Raw genomic sequence first — 19,835 nt, 5'->3', positions numbered from 1 at the left:
TCAACGTCCATCTATTTCGAACATTAATTTGGTGCTCCCTATAGGCCGAACCTCACTCCAGCATCCCCTATGTCGAGCATCAATTCAACGCATAAGGTAAAACATTGATTAGGCTCCCCGGTACAACATCAATTCAGCGACCCCTTTGTCGAGCATGAATTCAGCCCCCAAGGTAGAACATCATTTCAGCACACCTCGAGGTTGAAGATCAATACGGCATCCCTATGTAAAACATAAATTTGGCACCCTAAGGTAGAACATCAATTCGGCACCCCCTTGGTGGAACATCCATTCTAGACCCTCCCAGATAGAACATAAGTTTGACCCCCCAATTGTCGAACATGAATTCGGCGACCCCTAGGTTGGACAAGAATTCCGCGCCCCTATGTCGAAAATTGATCCAACGTCCCTCTATTTCGAACATCAATTTTGTCCCCCCTAGGTTGAACATTAATTCGGCGCCCCCCTATGTCGAACATGAATTTGGTGCCCCAAGGTAGAACATCAATTTTATAGCGCCCAAAGTTGAACATCAATTCGATGCCCTTATGTCGAACATGAAGTCAGCGTCCTCTTAGGGACAACATGAATTTGGCGTGCCCCCTTATGCCGAATTTAAACCTCAATATGGCGCCCTCCTAGGTTGAACATCAATTTGGTGCCCCTAAGTCGATTATCAATTCAGCCCAGCTAGGTTGAACATCAACTCGGCGCCCCCGTCAAATGTCACTTCGGTGGCCCCATGATCGATTCGGCACTCTCTTGGTTGAATATCGTTTTTGCGCCCCAGGTCACTATCAAATTCCGGCCCCTATGTTGAATATTAATTCAGCCCTCCCCCCCTAGGTTGATCATCTGTCATTTCGGCGCCCCTATGTCGAACATCAATTCAGCACCCCTAGAACTATTAATTTGGTGCCCCCTAAGTTCAACATCAATTTTGACCCCCAGTCGAACATGAATTTGGCACACCCTTGGTCGAATATCAGTTCGACAACCCTCCCCCACCCGTATGTCGAACATAAATTCGGCGCTCTCTATGACGAGAGCTGTAACAGGGGAGGGTGGAATCCCTCTCGCTTAGCCTGGCGGAAATCATCGGATATCGATGGATAGCGCCACCTCCACACTAAACTCAGCCAACCAACCAACCAACTCACACATCAATTTGGCGCCCCTAGGACACTATCAAATTTGGTCAACTAGGTCGAGCATTAATTCGTCCACCCTAGGTTGAACATCAATTCGATGTCTCCTATGTTGAACATCAATTCAGAACCCTCCTATGTCGAGCATCACTTTGGTGTTCCTTGGTAGAACATCATTATGGCGTGCCCTAATGCCGAATATGAATTCGGCGCCCCCTCATGTCGAATTCGGCGCCTCGATGTTGAACATCAATTTGGTGCCCTTAAGTCGAACATCAATTCGGCTCACCTAGGTTGAACATCAAATCGGCGCCCCCAGGTCGAATCAATTCGGTGGCCCTTTGGTCGAACATCAATTCAACACCCTCCTCAGGTCGAACATAAATTCTGCAGATGTAGCTCCCCTAATTGAACATCAATTCGGCATCCCCTACGTCAATCATCACTTCGCCGCCCCCTTGGTCGAACAACTATTCGACACCCAAAGGTAAATCCTTAATTCGGCGCCCCCGGTCGCACATCGATTTGGCGCTCCCTATGTCAACATCAATTCAGCAACCCCTTCATTAATACGGCGCCGCTAGGTCGAACATTTTGGCACTATGTCGAGCATCACTTCGGCGACCCTAGGTAAAACATCATTCCGGTGCCCCCCTAGGTCGAACATCAATGCGGCGCGCCCCATGTCGAATATCAATTCAGCGCCCCTAGGAAGAATATTAATTTAGTGCCCCTCTAGGTTCAACATCAATTCGGTGCAAACTAGGTAAAATATTGCTCCCACTATGTCGACCATGAATTTGGCGCCCCTCCTTGGTCGAACATGAATTGAGCCCCCCCCCTCCATGTCGAAAATGAATTCGACGCCCCCTATGTTGAACATAAATTCGGCGCCCCTATGTCGAATATCGATCAGTCTAGCCTCACACTGCACATTTGATCAGATACCAAAATTGTTACATATTTCAGGTGAAAATCGCAGGGGCCAAACCAGTTTTTTTTTTTTGGGGGGGGAGGGTGAACCTTGAAAAATAAAAATAAGATGGTAGGCCTAATTTCTACTTTTGTGTATACGTTTGCTGGAAAAAGGGAAGGGATGGGGTTGTGAAGCCCTTAGCTTCGGTTCCGCGGCCCCTGCATCGAAATAATATAGAAACCCCCGACTGTCTAAAATTTCTGAATCGGATTCCCAATTGCTAACGTAACATTTGTATGTCAATAGTTACTCTGAACCCCCTTAATCATACTTTCAAAGAATAAACAAATTACTATTTGTTTCTAAATGAGATCGATAGGTGTGATCTGGTCTTGATTCGAAGTGACATTCTATAGTTTCACCGAGTTAAGAAAAAAATATTAACTACTAAATCTCATATTTAATACTAATACTAAGTAATACTAAGCCCTAGATCAATTAATTATAATTAAATTCATTTCAAATTTTCAAGGGTGCAAGCAGAGGGCAGCCCCCATATTTAAAAACAAATATTTCTTGCATTGCAAATTTTAAAAAATCTATTGCAAGTGTACACAAGCATGTTCAATCCCTATGTAAGGAATAAAAAGAATCCTTGCCACTTCATTCCCTCACTTGCATGTGTATGCTTTTTTAAAAATATTGACATACCCCCCTCCCCTTCGCCGAAACATAAGCTGTGGAAAAATCCTGCGCGTGAATAATGAAGTGAAGATACGGTAATTGGAAGGAATCTATATATTCAATATGATTAATTTTCGAATCTAAAGCTTTACATCTTATCATTCATTTATTTATACATTTATCATTATTATTGTCATTCATTTATTTATTTCTATTTTATTTATTTATTATTATAATCATTATTTATTTATTTATTATTATTATTATTATTATTTTTTTTTTTTTTTGGGGGGGTGCAGTAGGTCTATATACACACAATAGCAATAATAACACCAACGGGGTCAAGGCTAGGATTCAAATAATATTGGTCTTTATTAGGCAACAAAACATTCTTGGCAGTCAATGGCTGAATTATAAATGTTTGCACACCGTAAAAAGATTCACATATAAATTTGACACTAACAGTATACAAAATATACTATTTATATATATATACATATATATACACACACACACACACACCCTCACACTTTAGACTATACTCAAAACGTAATAAAAAAAATCTCCAGTCGACCAATATAGAAAAGAGAAAACAACCAATCAAGGAAAAGTGTGGAAGGGGAGTAGCCTCTTTCCGCAGAAAAGTGTTAAACATTCGTGGTTGGAAATAGGGGTTTCTGGACAATAACATTTGGTAACAAAAGGTAAAAATTAGCAATTCAGACGGAGGTCTGTGACATTGGAGAAAACATTGATTATTTTTCAATAATAAGACTTTTTCATTAGTTCTGCCAGCTTTTTCTTTTTTCGTTCGTGTTTTACATTTTGCTCTCGGATCTAGGGGATGGGAGATATGTCACCTTTCCACACCAGTTAATCTCCATTTTCTGATTTTCGATCAAACAATGAATCAGTTGAAATTCAGTCTGAAAAGGGATTTTTTAAACAAGAATATTGATCAATTATCAGTATAAGCCTTTATTAACATATGAATAATACAAATGTGCTACAATATGAAAGAAAAATGATTTGCACACACTGAAAATGGGATAAATAATTACATTGATTAAATTATTACATTTTGATCGTTTAGCACATTTTCTTTACAAAATATGTACAATTATGAACTATAGTGTTATACAATTGCAAATGAAACCAATCACACACTATTTATTTTGTATTGAATTGTATGTAATACGAAATATTTCATTTTGTATGATTTGGTAATAATTACATAAGCTCTTGGTGAAATTGTTATGCATTTTAACAATAAATGGAGATTTCATATTCACCAAAGAGTGAAACCATGTGTTACATAGGAGGAAATTGAAGTATTTCAGAATTCATTTTAAAAAAGAGAAAACGTCAATATCATTGGTCCATTCATTTGAAATTAAGAACAACGTAAAACACTAGTATAGACGGATGAATTTCTTTATACACATAAATGATTAAAAGAACTGCAGGCTCTTAAGAAACAATTAGCTGCAGAAGACGTCAATCCTGACGTAGAATGCAATGCAATCTTTGTATTGCAAACATTCCTGCGATCTATGTTAATACACTCATTTTGCTTCACCAAAATAATACATACAAAGCTAAAAGTATAATTTAGACTAGTCCATGGACCAGTCCGGCCTGGGTTGGATGGGTATCTACAGAACTGGTAAGCATGATAACTCAATGGTGGCTTGGTCCCTCGTCTTTACATTATCTTACACCGGATCTCCCTTCTCTTCTGCTTTGTGGTAGTTGTAGTCGGAGTATTTGGAATCATTCACGCCCTGACTTTTCCTCCTTGGTGCAGCTTTCCTGTAGTTATTTATGATATAAAGGCATTTTTATAAGTAATTGTAATTTGTCATGAAAATGACATGCCAAATGCGGAGTGTATCAACATGTTCAAGATACATGAAGAATATTTCGACAATATCCCTGAGTTTTTAAAACGCAACACAATAATATCCAATTAAGGCGCTGCCAAGTGCATTCAGTGGAAAGGTAATGTAATGATTAAGACAGATTAGGGCTGAGTTACATTTTGGTCATAATAACATGATTCAAATGAGAACCCTAGACAATCAGGACAATCGTGCCGTTAATTCATAATAACATAAACATTTAGTCAAAATCCGGGATCGAGTCCATCAAGATCAACCGTCAATCATAATTGAAGATCATTCAAAACCTTGCATACAAGACAGAATATCGACAGCTTATAAGCTCTTACCATCCTATGTTTTCCCCCTCTTCCATCGTCTCTGGTATTTTCTTGCCTCTGGTTTCTGGAAGAAAGTAGGCAAGTGCTGCTCCAGCGATAGCGAAGGAGCCAAATATCACCAGCGGAAATGGAGTCCACACGGCGGATAAGAGTAGGATCGGAGGGGCGAAGATGTTGGACATGTTTGAACAGAGGCTGCACATACCAAGGGCAGAATTCCTGGAATGTAATTATTACAAGAACATGGAATAAAAAGAAAACTATATATTGCGATAGTACCCCGATAGTAACAGAGCTATTGCTTTTTAACATTTACAAAGTGAGTGTGGTTTCATCCTTGTAGAACAGTTCCATATGTGCCAAAGGACAATAATTGCTACAGGCGCACACTCTCACTTTGCGCAAAAAATAGCACAAAAAACGTGGGTCTGCGAAGACAAAAAAACAAGCAAAAAAAACAAAGGGAAAGAAAAAGAACCAAAGAAAGAATAAATAGGCCTACATTCCCCTCCAAGAAAGTTGGATCTGATAAATAAACAATGATGTGCTTGATTTTAGGGCTTGCCCCTGATGTTAGATGTTGGAAGGAGCGCAATTTCAGCGCTTGCTGGACCGGGCGCCGATTTGCCTAATATACGCCACTGCACTTGGGTAGAGCTATACCCTATAAAGCAATGGGGCGAGGAGGGGGGGGGGGTATTTAACTCCTCCACATTTTCGTGATAAATTAATCAGCCGAGATCTGAGTAAATCACCCGAGCTATAAAATAGCCCGAGCTTTATAAGATTAAGGAAATATGTTTCCCCCAAAACTATATAGTTAAAACGAGATTAAAAGGGATATTCCAGGCTGAAAAGAATATGATTTGAACAGCTAAAGAAAATCAGACAAACACTGAAAATTTGACCCAAATTTGACAAGGAATAACACAGTGAATACATTTTATAAAAGATTGTCATTATTCTGGTGAAATAGTTCTAGGCATGTCTTTATGCATATTTAATAAGAAAACCGATGAGATGTCATATTTCCACTCGTTCTATTTTTATTTTATTATATGAAATTAGGTTTATTCATTTTTTTTCCTTCAAGCAAATAGATATTCATTGCTTATTTCATGATAAGGGAGACATATCTCTCACACATGTATGAGAAAAACATTAGAAATAGGAAAGAGGGAATGTGATATCATTAGCCCACCTAATGAAGACCTGCATTATTTTATTTTTTCCCACAATTTAGTGCTAAACTTTAAAATTCAATAACTTCGCTATTTTGTTATCAGATTTTGATGATATTTTCAGCATTTCGTTTTGTGAATTTACCTCTATTTATTTAGATATAAATATTTTCAGCCCGGATTACCCCTTTAAAAAGAATCTTTCCGGAGTGATTAATATGCCCTAGACAGTAATATACCCTTTATATTTTACAGTTTGCTTATTCTAATTCTACTATTTAATTTCTGTGTTCTAGTCAAAGACGACCTAAAATAGGTTAAAAAATAATAGAAATAATGTAAATAAAATGGGAGCTGCACCCATCTGACCTATTCATGTTTTTGGACCACGAGAGGGATTTTTTTTTATATTGGGGGGGGGGGGATATCTTATGAAGAATTACCTGACAGGAGTAGGAATAATCTCACATGCATGAAGGTAGACTACGCAGAAGGAAGACGTAATGGCAAACTTGCCAATCATCGCCACGGCGGCCCGTCCAATGCCATACGCTGTAAAGTAAACAGAATGATTAATTACTTCATTACTTACCTTCATGAATTCATAATTATTGTTGACTTTCAACAAATAAGATACGAAAGTCGTCAGATCGCAACCAATGCTTTAAAGAAACATTGTTTTGAATGTTGTAAACAAAGTCTATATTCAACATATGACTTCTTTCTATTTCCATATGTGGCGTGCCGCGGGGTTTTGTAATGGGCCCTATTCTACTCACAATAAAAAGTGACGATTATAATGGACCATCCGGGCATCGAGTCTATACATATAATACATGATTGGCTGATACCTATTTAGATATCTGCATGAATAATCATGCAGATGATATCATCTTTTATCATGTTCTGAAATATGAAGGGTGACAAACTTACGAATGAAAATAGTTGCCAATATCGCGACTCCGCAAAGGATCATGAAGAACATATAAACTGGCCTTCTACCCCACCTTTCAATGGGATAGACAAGGCAAAAGCAAGCAGGGATCTCAACAGCACCCGCGATAGCGAAAGCTATGTATTTGTTGACTCCAAGTTGATCGGTGCTCAACGATATTCCGTAGTACACTACCGTGTTCACACATCTGGGGGGGGGAGGGTCACAGAAAATAGTAGAATGTAGAAGTTATTAAGCAAATAAAAGTCGTGGGGAAGGTGATGTGACAACCATTATTTTCGAGGCGACGTGCATATAGCCATCTCTCCCAATCAAAACGTGCGGAAAGATGGCGATAACATTATTATCGCTGAAAAAAATGACTTGCTTTATATTCCACATAGGAAAACGAAAAAAAAGGACATTTGAAATAGTATGGCATAATTACGGCAAAACTAATATCTCATATCAATCTCTCCTAGATACATGCCCTTGTTGGCTTGTAGCGTTTAGTGCACTTTTGCAATTGTTTTAATATGAAACTAGAAACTGAATACTTACAGTTGAAACATGAGGTTTATAGTGTAGAGCCGTAAACGAGGTCTGCGAAGCAGTTCAGTCACGCCCTGGTTTCCTCTTCCCTCCACTTTCTATGCAAAAAAATGATGAAGACATGGTTATCATACTGGATTAAAGTGGTTAAAATTTCTGGTTTGTCAAAACAGTAGGCTAAAAAACAACTAAGCACCTGACTTTCATTAGTGTCGATATAGGATGCGTTAAAGAAACGACGATCTCAGGGTCGGTGCGACGTGGGCATGGGGTAGACCGCCCATGATTTTAAGAGTGGCACCAACGGAGGAAAGAAAATGTAATAAGAAATAAAATAGAGAGAGAGAAAAAAAAAACTGTCGATGTAAATTTGATAGTGCCATGACGGTTCATTCAATAAATGAATTAAATTCCTCTGGGGTCATCTAGCTTTAAAATATACTCGGTATCATCAAGTCTGGGTGTCATAGACCTTGCCCAATCAACTTAACCGAACTTCATACATTGTTTGAAAAAAAAACTGATTTCACAGAAAAAATGAGATTTTGCAGAAAGCAATAACAGAATAATTTTGTAAATTCATAAAACAGGAATTTTCTGCAATTTAACAGAACAGGTCTGTTAAAAAAAGAGAGAAAAAGGTGTTTTATTAAAGGAATTTGTAAGGTTCCATACACCAAATACCAGTTTCCTGTAAGATTAAGCAATCTGGTAAGATTACAGGTGTTCCCGAGAGTCTGCTGCAGGAACTTCGTTTATTTTAAGGATAAATTTTCTAACAGTGTAGAGATCACTGAAAGTCTCTGAGGGGGGATTTGAGGGAGAGATAGAGAGAATAAGAGAGGGTCATCCCTCGACTTACTTTGTCAACTTCCACATCATCCAAATTGAATGTCTCTTTGACTTTGACTCCATTGACCTTTCCTAATTTTCTCATGACCTTAGTTGCTTCCTCAAGACGACCCTTTGACAACAACCAACGTGGAGATTCTGGAGCGATCCTTCATTAATAGGGATTTTCAAATATATGTTAAAAAAGTTTTGAATATGAACAGATGGACACCTGATATTAATACAGTATAAGTACATTAAACAAATTAAACTGAACAACAGTTTCAGCAAACAAGGACAATTTATAAGGTCTCCCAATACATTAGAAATTTGGATTTTCGGCCGGAGATTGCGCGTGGCAATTATACAAGTGCGAGAAACGTCCATTCGCCTTCTAGAATGGATGTTTATTGGCTCCAAATTGTCAATATAACCTACCATAGTAAATACAGTGATCTGATATAAAATTCGTAATATTAAACATAAAAAACAACGTCAAGTGTTATACAAAATGCAATAAAACCAATCATACTGAATTGTGTGTAATACGACATATTTCATTTTATAGTTTGGTGATAATTATCATACGTTTTAACAACAAATGGAGATTTCATATTCACCGAATAGGAAAACATGTATTACATAGAAATATTTCATAATTCATATATGAAAAAAAGAAAAGGTCAATATTATTGGTCCACTCATTTGAAATTAAGAAAAACTTAAAACACCAGTATAGGAGGCGTTTCTTACACACTTATGATTAAAAGAACTGCAGGTACTAAAGAAACAATCAGCTGCAGATGGCGCCAATCCCTGACGTAAAACGCAATGAGGGACAATGTCATGTAGCCTACTGCAAAGTGAACCCATATAACGTTACCAGCAATGGCTCGCTTGGAAGGACCTGTCAGTTCGGTTGCTGAAAAAGGGAGACAAAGAATTTAGATAAAAAGTCTCAAGTAACCTATGAAAGTGGCGAACTTGCCCTTCAGCAATGGCGGACCTATGATTTTGAAATAGAGGGGGTGCAGACAAAAATTTCAGATTTACATATGCCAATATATATATGTAAATATAAACAATTTACTTTATTATAGGTGCATCCTTGAAATTTCAAAATAAATTAAGTTTTAATGTTTTCTTTAACTTTTTGTTGTTTGTTTAAATGTCCTGTCTCACACTGTAGATGTAACATTTATTGCTTAAGTTGTACATACCATTTCTTTCCTGTTTTATGTTTTTCCATATCTTATGCTTGTTATGGGCCCCTGGTGATAAGCTATTTGCTTCTTAAGGGGTCCACACCTTATGTATCAATTCCTAATTTAATTGTACATTTTGATTTGTAAATATATGTTTTATTGTTTTTACACATGAAGGTGAAATAAATGAAATGATGATGATGATGAAATGAATATACATGTACACGTTCGAATGTGGATTCTCAAAATAGAGAGGGGCGCCGTTCCCTTGCACCCCCGGTAGCCATGATCCACCAATACCCATCGGACTCCTTCCTCCATAGGGAGTATGGCACCTGCTTACTTACATGCATCCTTAAAAATGTTTAACATTCGTACACTTAATTTCGTATGGATATGTTAAACCACGGTATATCAGTCGGTATGTGTTCTGCTGGCGTCAGTGTTGTTCCTATGAATGTTAACTTTACTATCACTATTTTTATTAATACTTCTACTGCTACTATTCTACTACCACACTACTGCTACTTGTACTACTACTACTACTACTACTACTACTACTACTACTACTACTACTACTACTACTACTTCTGATGCTTGTGCTGCTGCTATACGTCTATACTACTACAAGTACTACCATGGCGACTAATACTGCTACTACTACTTCTACTATACTGCTGCTTGTACTAAAACAACGAATGCACTGCCCAGGGTTGAATACTTTACCAAGTATAAAGGCTGATTGCAGCATTCCAATCGTAAATGCCCCTGTTATCATTCTAAGGACCATGAACATCCAAATGTTGACTGAGAAAGCGAGAGCTGTTCCTGAAAATATGATAACCCACATGCAGATGAATAGGGTTCGGTGACGACCAAATCTTGAGAGAAAATGACAAGGAAAGAAGAACTTTCGAGGATAGAGATTGTCCAGTTTAGACTTAAATAGACAAAAAAAAACTTATGTGCAAAATCACCATAAATGTATTTAATTGATTCATTTCCATTCTTAGCATAGCCATTATAGCAATTTGTACACAGACTGACTTTCAGAAATACAGAATTCACATAGTGAGACAATTGATTACAATTACTTATTTGTTAATATTGCACGAAGAAATATATTGGCAAACTGAAAATGGGAATCATGATAGAAAGAGCATGCACAGTTAATACGGATCATACAACTATTGGTAAAAATGTCATATAGTATAGTACAGTAGCATACTTTACATCGGCTTGTGCCATCACATCGGGTTATCGCGTCAGGTCGAGCAATTGCCAAACCCGACTATCATGTCGAGAAAAGGGCCCCCTCAATTCCTGAAGCGTCGGGTCCAGTTTACCCGACCAGTCGAAAAAGAGCAACCTAAATTCCCGAAAGGTCGAGTCCAGTTTACCCGATGTTTTGAAAAAAAAATCGTAGCACAAGACAGTGTCGAATGGTCGGGTATACTGGACCCAATTTAGGGGACCCTTTTCTCGAGAAGTCCGGTATACGACATTTCCCTTTCCGACGCGATAACCTGATGTGATGTCACAAGCCCAATACATCAGGCTTCCTGACATGAAATGAGTGTAGTTTTCTCCAGAAGAACATAACGCTTACACTTTTTTTTAAAGCTCATTATCCAAAATTTTTACCAAGACATTACTCGACACTTGATGCACACCTTTTTTTTTCAATTTACATCTAAAACGTTGTTTTTGCCTGACCTGGAATTCCTACGAAAATGAATTACGATTTTCTGAGTGTTCTTGAAGTTCAACACCATTGTTGTCATTTTCGTTTATACATTATCACTTACACTGTGAAAAAACCCTGATTTTACAGAAAAAAGAAAGAAGATTTTGCATGAAGCAATAACAGAATCATTCTGTAAATTCATAAAACAGGAATTATTCTGCAACTTAACAGAACAGTTCTGTTTAAAAAAAGGAAAAAGGGTGTTTTATTAAAGGAAATTTGTAAGGTTCCATACACCAAATACCAAATTCCTGTAAGATTACGCAATCTGGTAAGATTACAGGTGTTCTCGAGACTCTGCTGCAGGAACTTCGTTTATTTTAAGGATAAATTTTCTAACAGTATCACGTACCAGACCTAAAACACATTATACCATCAGCACACCTTATATACCATAGGACAATCTGATTTAGGTTGACATAATAACTCCATGGTTTTCAAAGTAATCAAGGTTGTAGGCAGGACGAAGCCCCTCGAAGTTCCTGTTTTTAGAGTTCTTACCGAACCAAATATTGGTGTCTGTCATTGTGCTTATTGTTTTAAATCTATGCACCATATGAAATTTCATGTCATAAAATGGAACTAGATATTAAGTGTGTTACATCATCGACTGTAGCAGTGTCTTATTACCGATGATGTACCTGAAAATGTTTTGAAATAGATCAAAACAAAGTCATGACATTTTTATTGTACATTTAAACGTTTTTATTTTAAATCAAATATCCAGCGATATGGTGTTTTCTAGTGGACTTGATCTTTTGAATAGAAATAGTTTCAATGTTTTACAACGATTGTTTGTTTCAAATCTTGTAAATGGTCCTTGCCAGTCATGCCAATTATGATAAGTTGTCATATTGGAATTACCAAGATATTCCCATTTTAATATCTTGTAGAGAAAAGACTGAATTATCAAACCCCAACCACTTCATCTACTTTTTCCTCTCCGGAACAAAAATATTTAAATGCACCAATACTAACTTTTGAGAAAATAAGTCCCCATAAATACAGCATAAAGCATAACATGTAAGAATAGCGTTGAATTACATTGATACAAGTATAAAAAAAATAATGACCTTCAATGCTATACATATCAATGTGAGCATTTTTTAAACTTGCACACAATATCTTCCTAATTCCAACATTCAAAACATTTCTGCAATTTCGATTGTACTTGATTGAACAAAAGAAAGCTAAAATACAGATATCGGAATGACTTTAAAAATCTTATGAACGCCTTGTCCATCCAGTTTGGAGATGGAATGTCATTGCCTTACAGTGGAAGGCTATGTGCATGATTTTGTGATATGCGAGTCATGAAGTTCTCATAAAATCTCTACTTCATACAAATGGGTAATTTTGGAATAAGTACTACATCCTCTATACTCAAGATGTATGAAAGGTATTCAGCTTTAGGAAATGTTTATCTCGTTCAAGGGCAATGTTATGTGTATTCAATTGTGAATAGGGTTGATGATGAAGTAATACGGGCCAGAAAATAAGCATTTCTCCAAGCAAAGTTTTGAGTAAACGATTTTTCTTCTTACATACCGGTCAGAAAACATTCCACAGGTAAAAGATCCGGCCGCAGTACCAGCAAAGAACATGGACTGAGTGAGTGAAGACTGATAACCAGATCCGCAAACTAAATTAAACTATAAGAGAAGGTTACAAAATTGAATTACATGTACATGCTGTTAATATGTACTTTACTTACACTCACACTAAAGGTATAAAGAGTTGGATAAACTTCTTTTAAAGGCAAAGCGATATTTAATGACAAACAAAAAGATCAGCCGGATCAGTCCATCTGTACTGTTACCGATTATCAATAATATTGTTTACATTCCAAGTTTCGCATTTGAACATGGCGACCCATTTTAAATATCACTGACATGTTTTTTGGCGGTCGATATCAGAGTCTCCCCTCTACCAAATTCTATACTCTATTATAGGTTTAACATGACAATTTTTACAGCTAAAAGTGGCAAATATCTTATTCGGTCGCTATGCTCCCTCGCATGAAATGTCTCACGCCTATTTGGGAAGGTGACATTAACTCCCATTTCTGCTATACCCGGTAGTATAATGCACTATAAGATGACAATTTTCATAGTCGAAAGTGGCATATTATCTTACCCGATTGCTACGCACCCTCGCATGAAAGTTAATGACATTTTATCATAGGCGGATTACGTCACCAGCCCATCACCTAGGTTATTATGTCCCCGAAAGTGTACAGCAAGTACATAAAGCATGTGGATATGCCTTAAGTTGTAAGCGCTTCTTACACTTTGTTTCCACGCACTTTGCAATTATCATTACCCCGGTCATTGGATCCTGACATGCCCGCACACAATGTATGCACTTTCTCCACTCCCTGGGGAGCATTCCAACAAGAGTTCCAAGACTCAATTGCTATACATACTACATAGCATTTCGCATCCTACGGGGTAGGTTGACAGTGGCAAAGTGTGGATTAACGCCTTGCCAAAGGACGCTAGGCCGTGGTTGGATTCAAACACACGACCCTCTGATTGCAAGGTGAGAGTCAGAACCGCTACACCACTACGCTTTCACAATTTTTTACCGCCAAAGCCCTCCCCTGACGAGGTTAACCAAATACTCCGCGAGGAGCAAGAAATTATAGACACCAGACACTATTTCTAAAGTTTTGAATTCAATGAGCATTTTCATTTTATTTTCGCTACTATACTTACGTCCTGCTCCACGGTCCTTTCAGCTCCTTGGGTGTCATGATACCAACCAGCATCGCAGGAGAATTCATCGGATCCATAAAGACTGAGCTCTGGGCTAAAATCAACTCCACTGGTATTATATCGTCTACAAGATGAATAAACCTTTGTTTTAGTATCATCAGTGTAGTTCCATGTGATGCCAACCTCTCTCTTTGCAAGAGCACATTCTCTTGATGTGTTGAATCCATAGCTTTCACAATCGACAAGATCCCAGTCTGATATCTTGAAACGAAACGAATTTACGGGATACTTGGAAATAAACTTTGTTGGAACTACAATGCATTACCTCTGTCTCTTTTCTATTACTTTATAATGCATGTAGATCTGATTATGATATTTTCCACAGACAAAGGGATAATTAATGACAGACATGTTATGTGAATAACATGTAAAAAGGTCTCTGCCCTTCATGACGACTGGTCCACGATCCGATTTTAGAACAAATTGCATTTTGCTAATTTTTGGAAAAATGTGCATGAAAAACATCTTTCGATTCAAATTCATGTGTAAGAACTAATATAACAATAATTTGTTTATTACTACAAGGCTTTATTCTAGAGTATAGGCCAAATTGGTTTCAAATCGTGGCCTGTCGTACGATTGCTATATGACGACATTACGACTAGATTACGACTACGACCATTATCATTTTTTCATATTCAACTAGGCCTATAAATATACAAACCTCACACCAGTGATCCGCCTCTCCAGAAAGAAACACATAAACCAGGATCTGCCACGGTGCAATGAATTCAAAGAGACACAATAAGTTGTAGATCCATATCTGATACCGACCAAATTCTCCAAGTTCAACAAGCACATCATCAAACTTCCTTCCCTCTTGCTTCATCGTCGCTTGTTTCAGTGTAAACCTTGCAGTTCAAACCCAACCAGGTTTTGTTCCTTCAAAGATTATGCGGACACTGTATCGATGAGTTGCTTGTACGCATTTGTTATAACGCTGTGTCGAGGTCTCGGTCACAACTAAGGATTCGTCAAAAGTTATTTACACACAACCTCGACATTGCCAAACTCACAGAATGAGAACGGGTGACGTTAACATTGCCCGTGGTAGTAATCATGGAGACGAACCTTTATGATTGTTCTTCCACATTACACTATACTTTTTTTTCCTTGATGAATAATAAATGAAATGAAAATTGTTCAAAGAGATGTATAGAATAATGCAGGGGAAGCGAACATAACACTGGGCAAAAGGTTAACCACTGAATACTGTAAGAATTCACATAACTATACACCCGTACAAGGAATAATGTTAATTGAATTATACATTACATCGGCCTACGAATTATATATACGAATAATAATCACGAGCAATGAAAAAATATTGCATATCAAAGTAAATTACTAATGTTTGAATGCTCGACAAAGAGTAAGGAGGATTACCTTATATCTATTTTGGCTTCGCCGATACTTGAGCTCGATGTATCTCCTCTCATTCAAGGTTAAGACTGTTTGCTTAACCCTAATCTATCAAGGGGGGGGGGGGGTGGTCCCCTCGATATTTTTCGCAATGAATCCGCCATGCGAAATATTTTTGACTGCGCCGTTTTGCTGACTTTTTACCTGCAAGTTTCGCACAACTTTTAAGACCAAATTTGCGACGCCCGAGTATGCAGTTTAAAAACTGCGCAATATTATGGAAGTGCATGTCAGACCAAAAATTGATCAAAGCGTGATTACATGTAAAAAGTTAATACAAAATGTGTTTACAGCTAAAATTCATAAATATATGATTATTTCTACTTTCATTGAAATCAATCATTTAATTTGATGCTATTTATGGCCAGAATAATGTCAAAGATAACTTTTGTCGAAAAAATAAAAATAACCATCCCCCCAAAAAAAATACAAAAGAAAAAAATAGCAAAAGATTTTCCATTTAGAATAGTAAAGACTGCTTTACAGAATATTGCACCCCAAATTAGCGTTGTAGGACCTTTGTTTATTAATTTAGAGCTAAAAGTATGGTTTTATGAATAAGTTAGCATAATCAATTAATATGAAATAAGATATAGTATTTTGTGCAATTTACTTAATATGCAAACGCGTAGATAATGTCATTCTCTACCTTTATGCAAATTTCCGTTGCAATTTCGTGATCTGTTGCCGAGATCCTAGGGGTAAGTGGGCATAAAACACACCTCAGGAATTTATGCTCGCAAAAAAAGCCCAGGTAAGTCTTTGGTTAACCGCCCTTTAGCATATGGCCCACCGGATGGCGCTCCTTGTGAATCTCGATCAAAAGAGAACCTTTTTTTTCATTCCGGATATCCGTACTTGATCCGTTTAGTGAGTTTAACTTCATTACACCTCGACCTTAACAATGAAAAAAAAAAACAAATAAATCCGAAGGTTGTAAGCTCTGTAAGGACGATTGATTAATAATGAAATATTTTAAGCATTTCAACAGTGTTTTTAGCGAACATGATGAGTACGGTTTATAATTTGTAAGAATTCACTTGCCCTAGATACGCGAAATAAGTAGAGACAGACTTATCAACTATGTAAATAATTCATGATTTTTAATTTAATATAATTGTTAACTTAAGAAGACTTTATCTTAAAAAATAAAATTTCTGCATTTACATAAGAGTGGTGTTGTTCCATTTAAGTTCTTGAATCATTGAAGCATGCGACTATGACTATGATATGAATCTCGACCAAAAGAGAACCCTTTTTTTCATTCCGGATATCCGTACTTGATCTGTTTAGTGAAGACAGTATTTGTAGAAAATATGGCCTACTTTACGATGTTTGATCAAGATGATTTAAGTGTTCTTTTAATTTAAAGTGCCAGGACAATATAACACTTGTTCAGTCTTTAGTTGTTTGAAAACAAAAAATAACATTTATTTGATGAAATCGTGAAAAAGAAATGAAGTCAAATTGATAATGTTTGGGAGTTTGAAATGATGACGATGGAAGTGCGAACTTATTTGTACAGTGCGGTAAGAGGATATCTTTAAGTTTTTATTGCAACTGTCATCTCATTGTGGCACTACTCACTCACTAACTCACCCACACACTCTCTCTCCCTCACACTCACTCATGCATTCGCTCACTAACTTATTCAGGGTATGATTATCCTCTAAAACAAAATTATAAAGATTAAAGTGCGATCTGTTATCTTTTTTCGCGCACCACTCACTCACACTAAATCACTAACCATCTCACACTCTCACTCTCCCACACTCACTCACGCACTATCTCACTAACCATCTCATTTGCTCACTCATTCACTCGGGGTATGGTTGTATCCTGTAAAACGAAATGATAGCAATTTAAGTGCGAACTTATTTGCCATTGTATCAAGTGGGTATCTTAATGTTTATAACAGTCATCTCATTTAGGGCACCACTCACCCACTTACCCACTCACTCACTCATTACTTTGAACATACTTTTATATTGTACTTTCCCTCAATTTGTCTGTCCCATTACCCTACTGACTACTACTCCTGCTATTAAAATATACTTTTGATATAGATTATGATATAAATAATAGCAAATTAACAAATATAGTTTCAGAAAACGTGTATAGAAATTCTCGCAGCATTTAATATGAATAAGCGACATTGATATTATTCAAACAACATGCAGTTTCTCATCTATTTGACTACGAAATAAGGCACTTACATCAGTATGGATTTATTAAAATAATCAGAAAAATTGAATTCACTGTATAATGTTAAATACAGAACAAGGATATCATCAATCATTCACTCAACGAAAATAATGATAATTAATGGTAGACAAAAGGAGTATAGCGTAGGATTTTTTTTCATCAACTATATCTTGAAGGTGAGGTAAAAAGGAAACAAATTTCCATAAATTTTGTATCTAAACAAAGCCTACATGTATATCACTTTCAACCTATTAATTCAACCACATGTCAAGTCACAAAAATCGAAAAGCCCTTTCCCTGAGCCTAGAAACAAATAATCGTAAATGGCTCATTCCGTGTGACGTCACGTCATGCATTTAGTACATTCTAGTCGCCGGCCGTTCTACAGCAAAGAACGTAAAAGCGGAAAAAAATTGTGCCTTAAAAAGTGAAAAATAAAATAACAACCCCTCCACAATAACAACAACGATTTGAATCTAGTTCACAATATGAATACTAATCTGCTGGCTTAGATTTGTAAGATTCGTGTGTTTACCAAACGTTTTTCCCTAAGTATTTATGCTTACGTCCCGACCCTGCAGATATTACAGCGTTTGCAATTGACCCCGTCGTGTTTTTTGTTCGGAGCCCCATGCAGTCTCTGTGCATCAGACATAGTTTGTAATCTAAGTTGAGGTAATTATCTTTGCTATTACACTAAACGATAGCGATATGAGGTATATTACAAAAATGTTTATTCATGTCGCCTCATTACATCATTTAATTTATTCATACTGTCCCTTTTCTTTTCGCATGATATCAATGGTCCTTCGGAAACTCCAGTGAGTAGTATTATCTTAGTTGATATTGCCGCACGAGTTCATACATTTACAAAATTTCATCTATTTTTTTTATGATCTACGGTATTTTTTTCGAGTATTAGAAAGATTGCCACCGATTCTTTGTACCCCCTTTCCCATAATCTTTGGTCTGTGAAACTGCATTGTGTTTAAGATTTACAGTCTAACATAAACGTAAATATCTCCCTACGGTGTGTTTTGTAGCGTTGTGGTTTTGCCGCCATGCCAAGTATTTTGAATGGGTTCCAGGCCGGCTTGCCATTAAATAAAATCTGGATTTGATGAACCCAAATAATGACACAATATCTCCAATCAATTAATATCTTGATATGATTTATGTTTATGTTAGACTGTAAATCTTAAACACTAGTTTCTTTCCATTTTAGAGGAAATCTGATCTAACTAAAAGTTTGAAATCTATCTACAGTAGATGTAAACTCATTTGCAATCAATTATTGTCCATACTCAGTGAATTAATTTCTTGTTCCATGCATGAAATGTTGTGTGGAAGTAAGCTATGTATGTCAATCGGTCACCATATTCAGAAATGAAACTACAAGTTAGATTGCATAACCTCGGGCTATGGTTAATACCGGGGGGGGGGGGGGAGCACTCGCCCATAATGGCAGTAAGGGTATGTGCGGCCCTCAAGACCCCCTTTTCAACGCCTTGCAAGCCGTTCCTACTCACATCATTTTCACCTTTTTCATTGGCCCCGTTCCTAAGCCCCTTCATTTCAGTCGTCAGTTCTCAAGACCCCCCTCATTTAATGTTAAAAGTACACACTAAGAAATAAAGGTTCAAATTTGAACCCCGAAAGGTTGATGCAAAATCAGCACCCTATGGGTTCAAAAATTGAACCCTGCGGTTAGGGTTCATTTTTGCACCCTGCCGGTTCCAAACTGCACCCCTAGGGGTTCAATTTAAATTTAGGGGTGCAGTTTTGAACCCGCAGGGTGCAAAAATGTACCCCAACCGCAGGGTTCAATTTTTAACCCCAAATCAGGGGTTCAATTTTTGAACCCATAGGGTGCTGATTTTGCATCAACCTTTCGGGGTTCAACTTTGAACCTTTATTTCTTATTGTGTATAAGTCTAGGTGTACGTAACTTAGAAATAATCCATAACACTCCACAACATTAACTGCTCAACCATTATCAGAATCTGGAGCAA

At 37.2% G+C, this 19,835-nt stretch overlaps 1 protein-coding gene across 1 annotated transcript; it reads right to left on the bottom strand.

The window, feature by feature from the left end:
- Positions 1–3,550: 3,550 nt before the first annotated feature.
- LOC121411262 (organic cation transporter protein-like) lies at positions 3,551–15,101 on the bottom strand. The gene is made up of 11 exons (XM_041603879.1): positions 14,861–15,101; positions 14,137–14,397; positions 12,968–13,071; positions 10,399–10,553; positions 9,221–9,389; positions 8,499–8,637; positions 7,646–7,734; positions 7,084–7,292; positions 6,594–6,702; positions 4,979–5,188; positions 3,551–4,560 (listed from the first exon to the last, which is right to left on the bottom strand). The coding sequence occupies exons 1-11, from the start codon at positions 15,023–15,025 to the stop codon at positions 4,464–4,466; spliced, it is 1,707 nt and encodes a 568-aa protein (XP_041459813.1). The 5' UTR covers positions 15,026–15,101; the 3' UTR covers positions 3,551–4,463.
- Between the last annotated feature and the right edge of the window lie 4,734 nt (positions 15,102–19,835).

The sequence above is a fragment of the Lytechinus variegatus genome, chromosome 3 (genome assembly GCF_018143015.1).
Source record: "Lytechinus variegatus isolate NC3 chromosome 3, Lvar_3.0, whole genome shotgun sequence".
NCBI lineage: Eukaryota > Metazoa > Echinodermata > Echinoidea > Temnopleuroida > Toxopneustidae > Lytechinus > Lytechinus variegatus.
This window is presented reverse-complemented; position numbering and strand designations above follow the sequence as displayed.

Bases quoted from the DNA above. Each gene is read 5' to 3' on its own strand.
- LOC121411262 (XM_041603879.1), bottom strand. From the start codon at position 15,025: ATGAAGCAAGAGGGAAGGAAGTTTGATGATGTGCTTGTTGAACTTGGA. The intron at 7,735-8,498 runs GTAAGTCGAGGG...TTTTTTGCATAG, and splicing joins ATGATGTGGAAGTTGACAAA to AAAGTGGAGGGAAGAGGAAA. The intron at 7,293-7,645 runs GTAAGTATTCAG...TCCCCCCCCCAG, and splicing joins ATAAACCTCATGTTTCAACT to ATGTGTGAACACGGTAGTGT.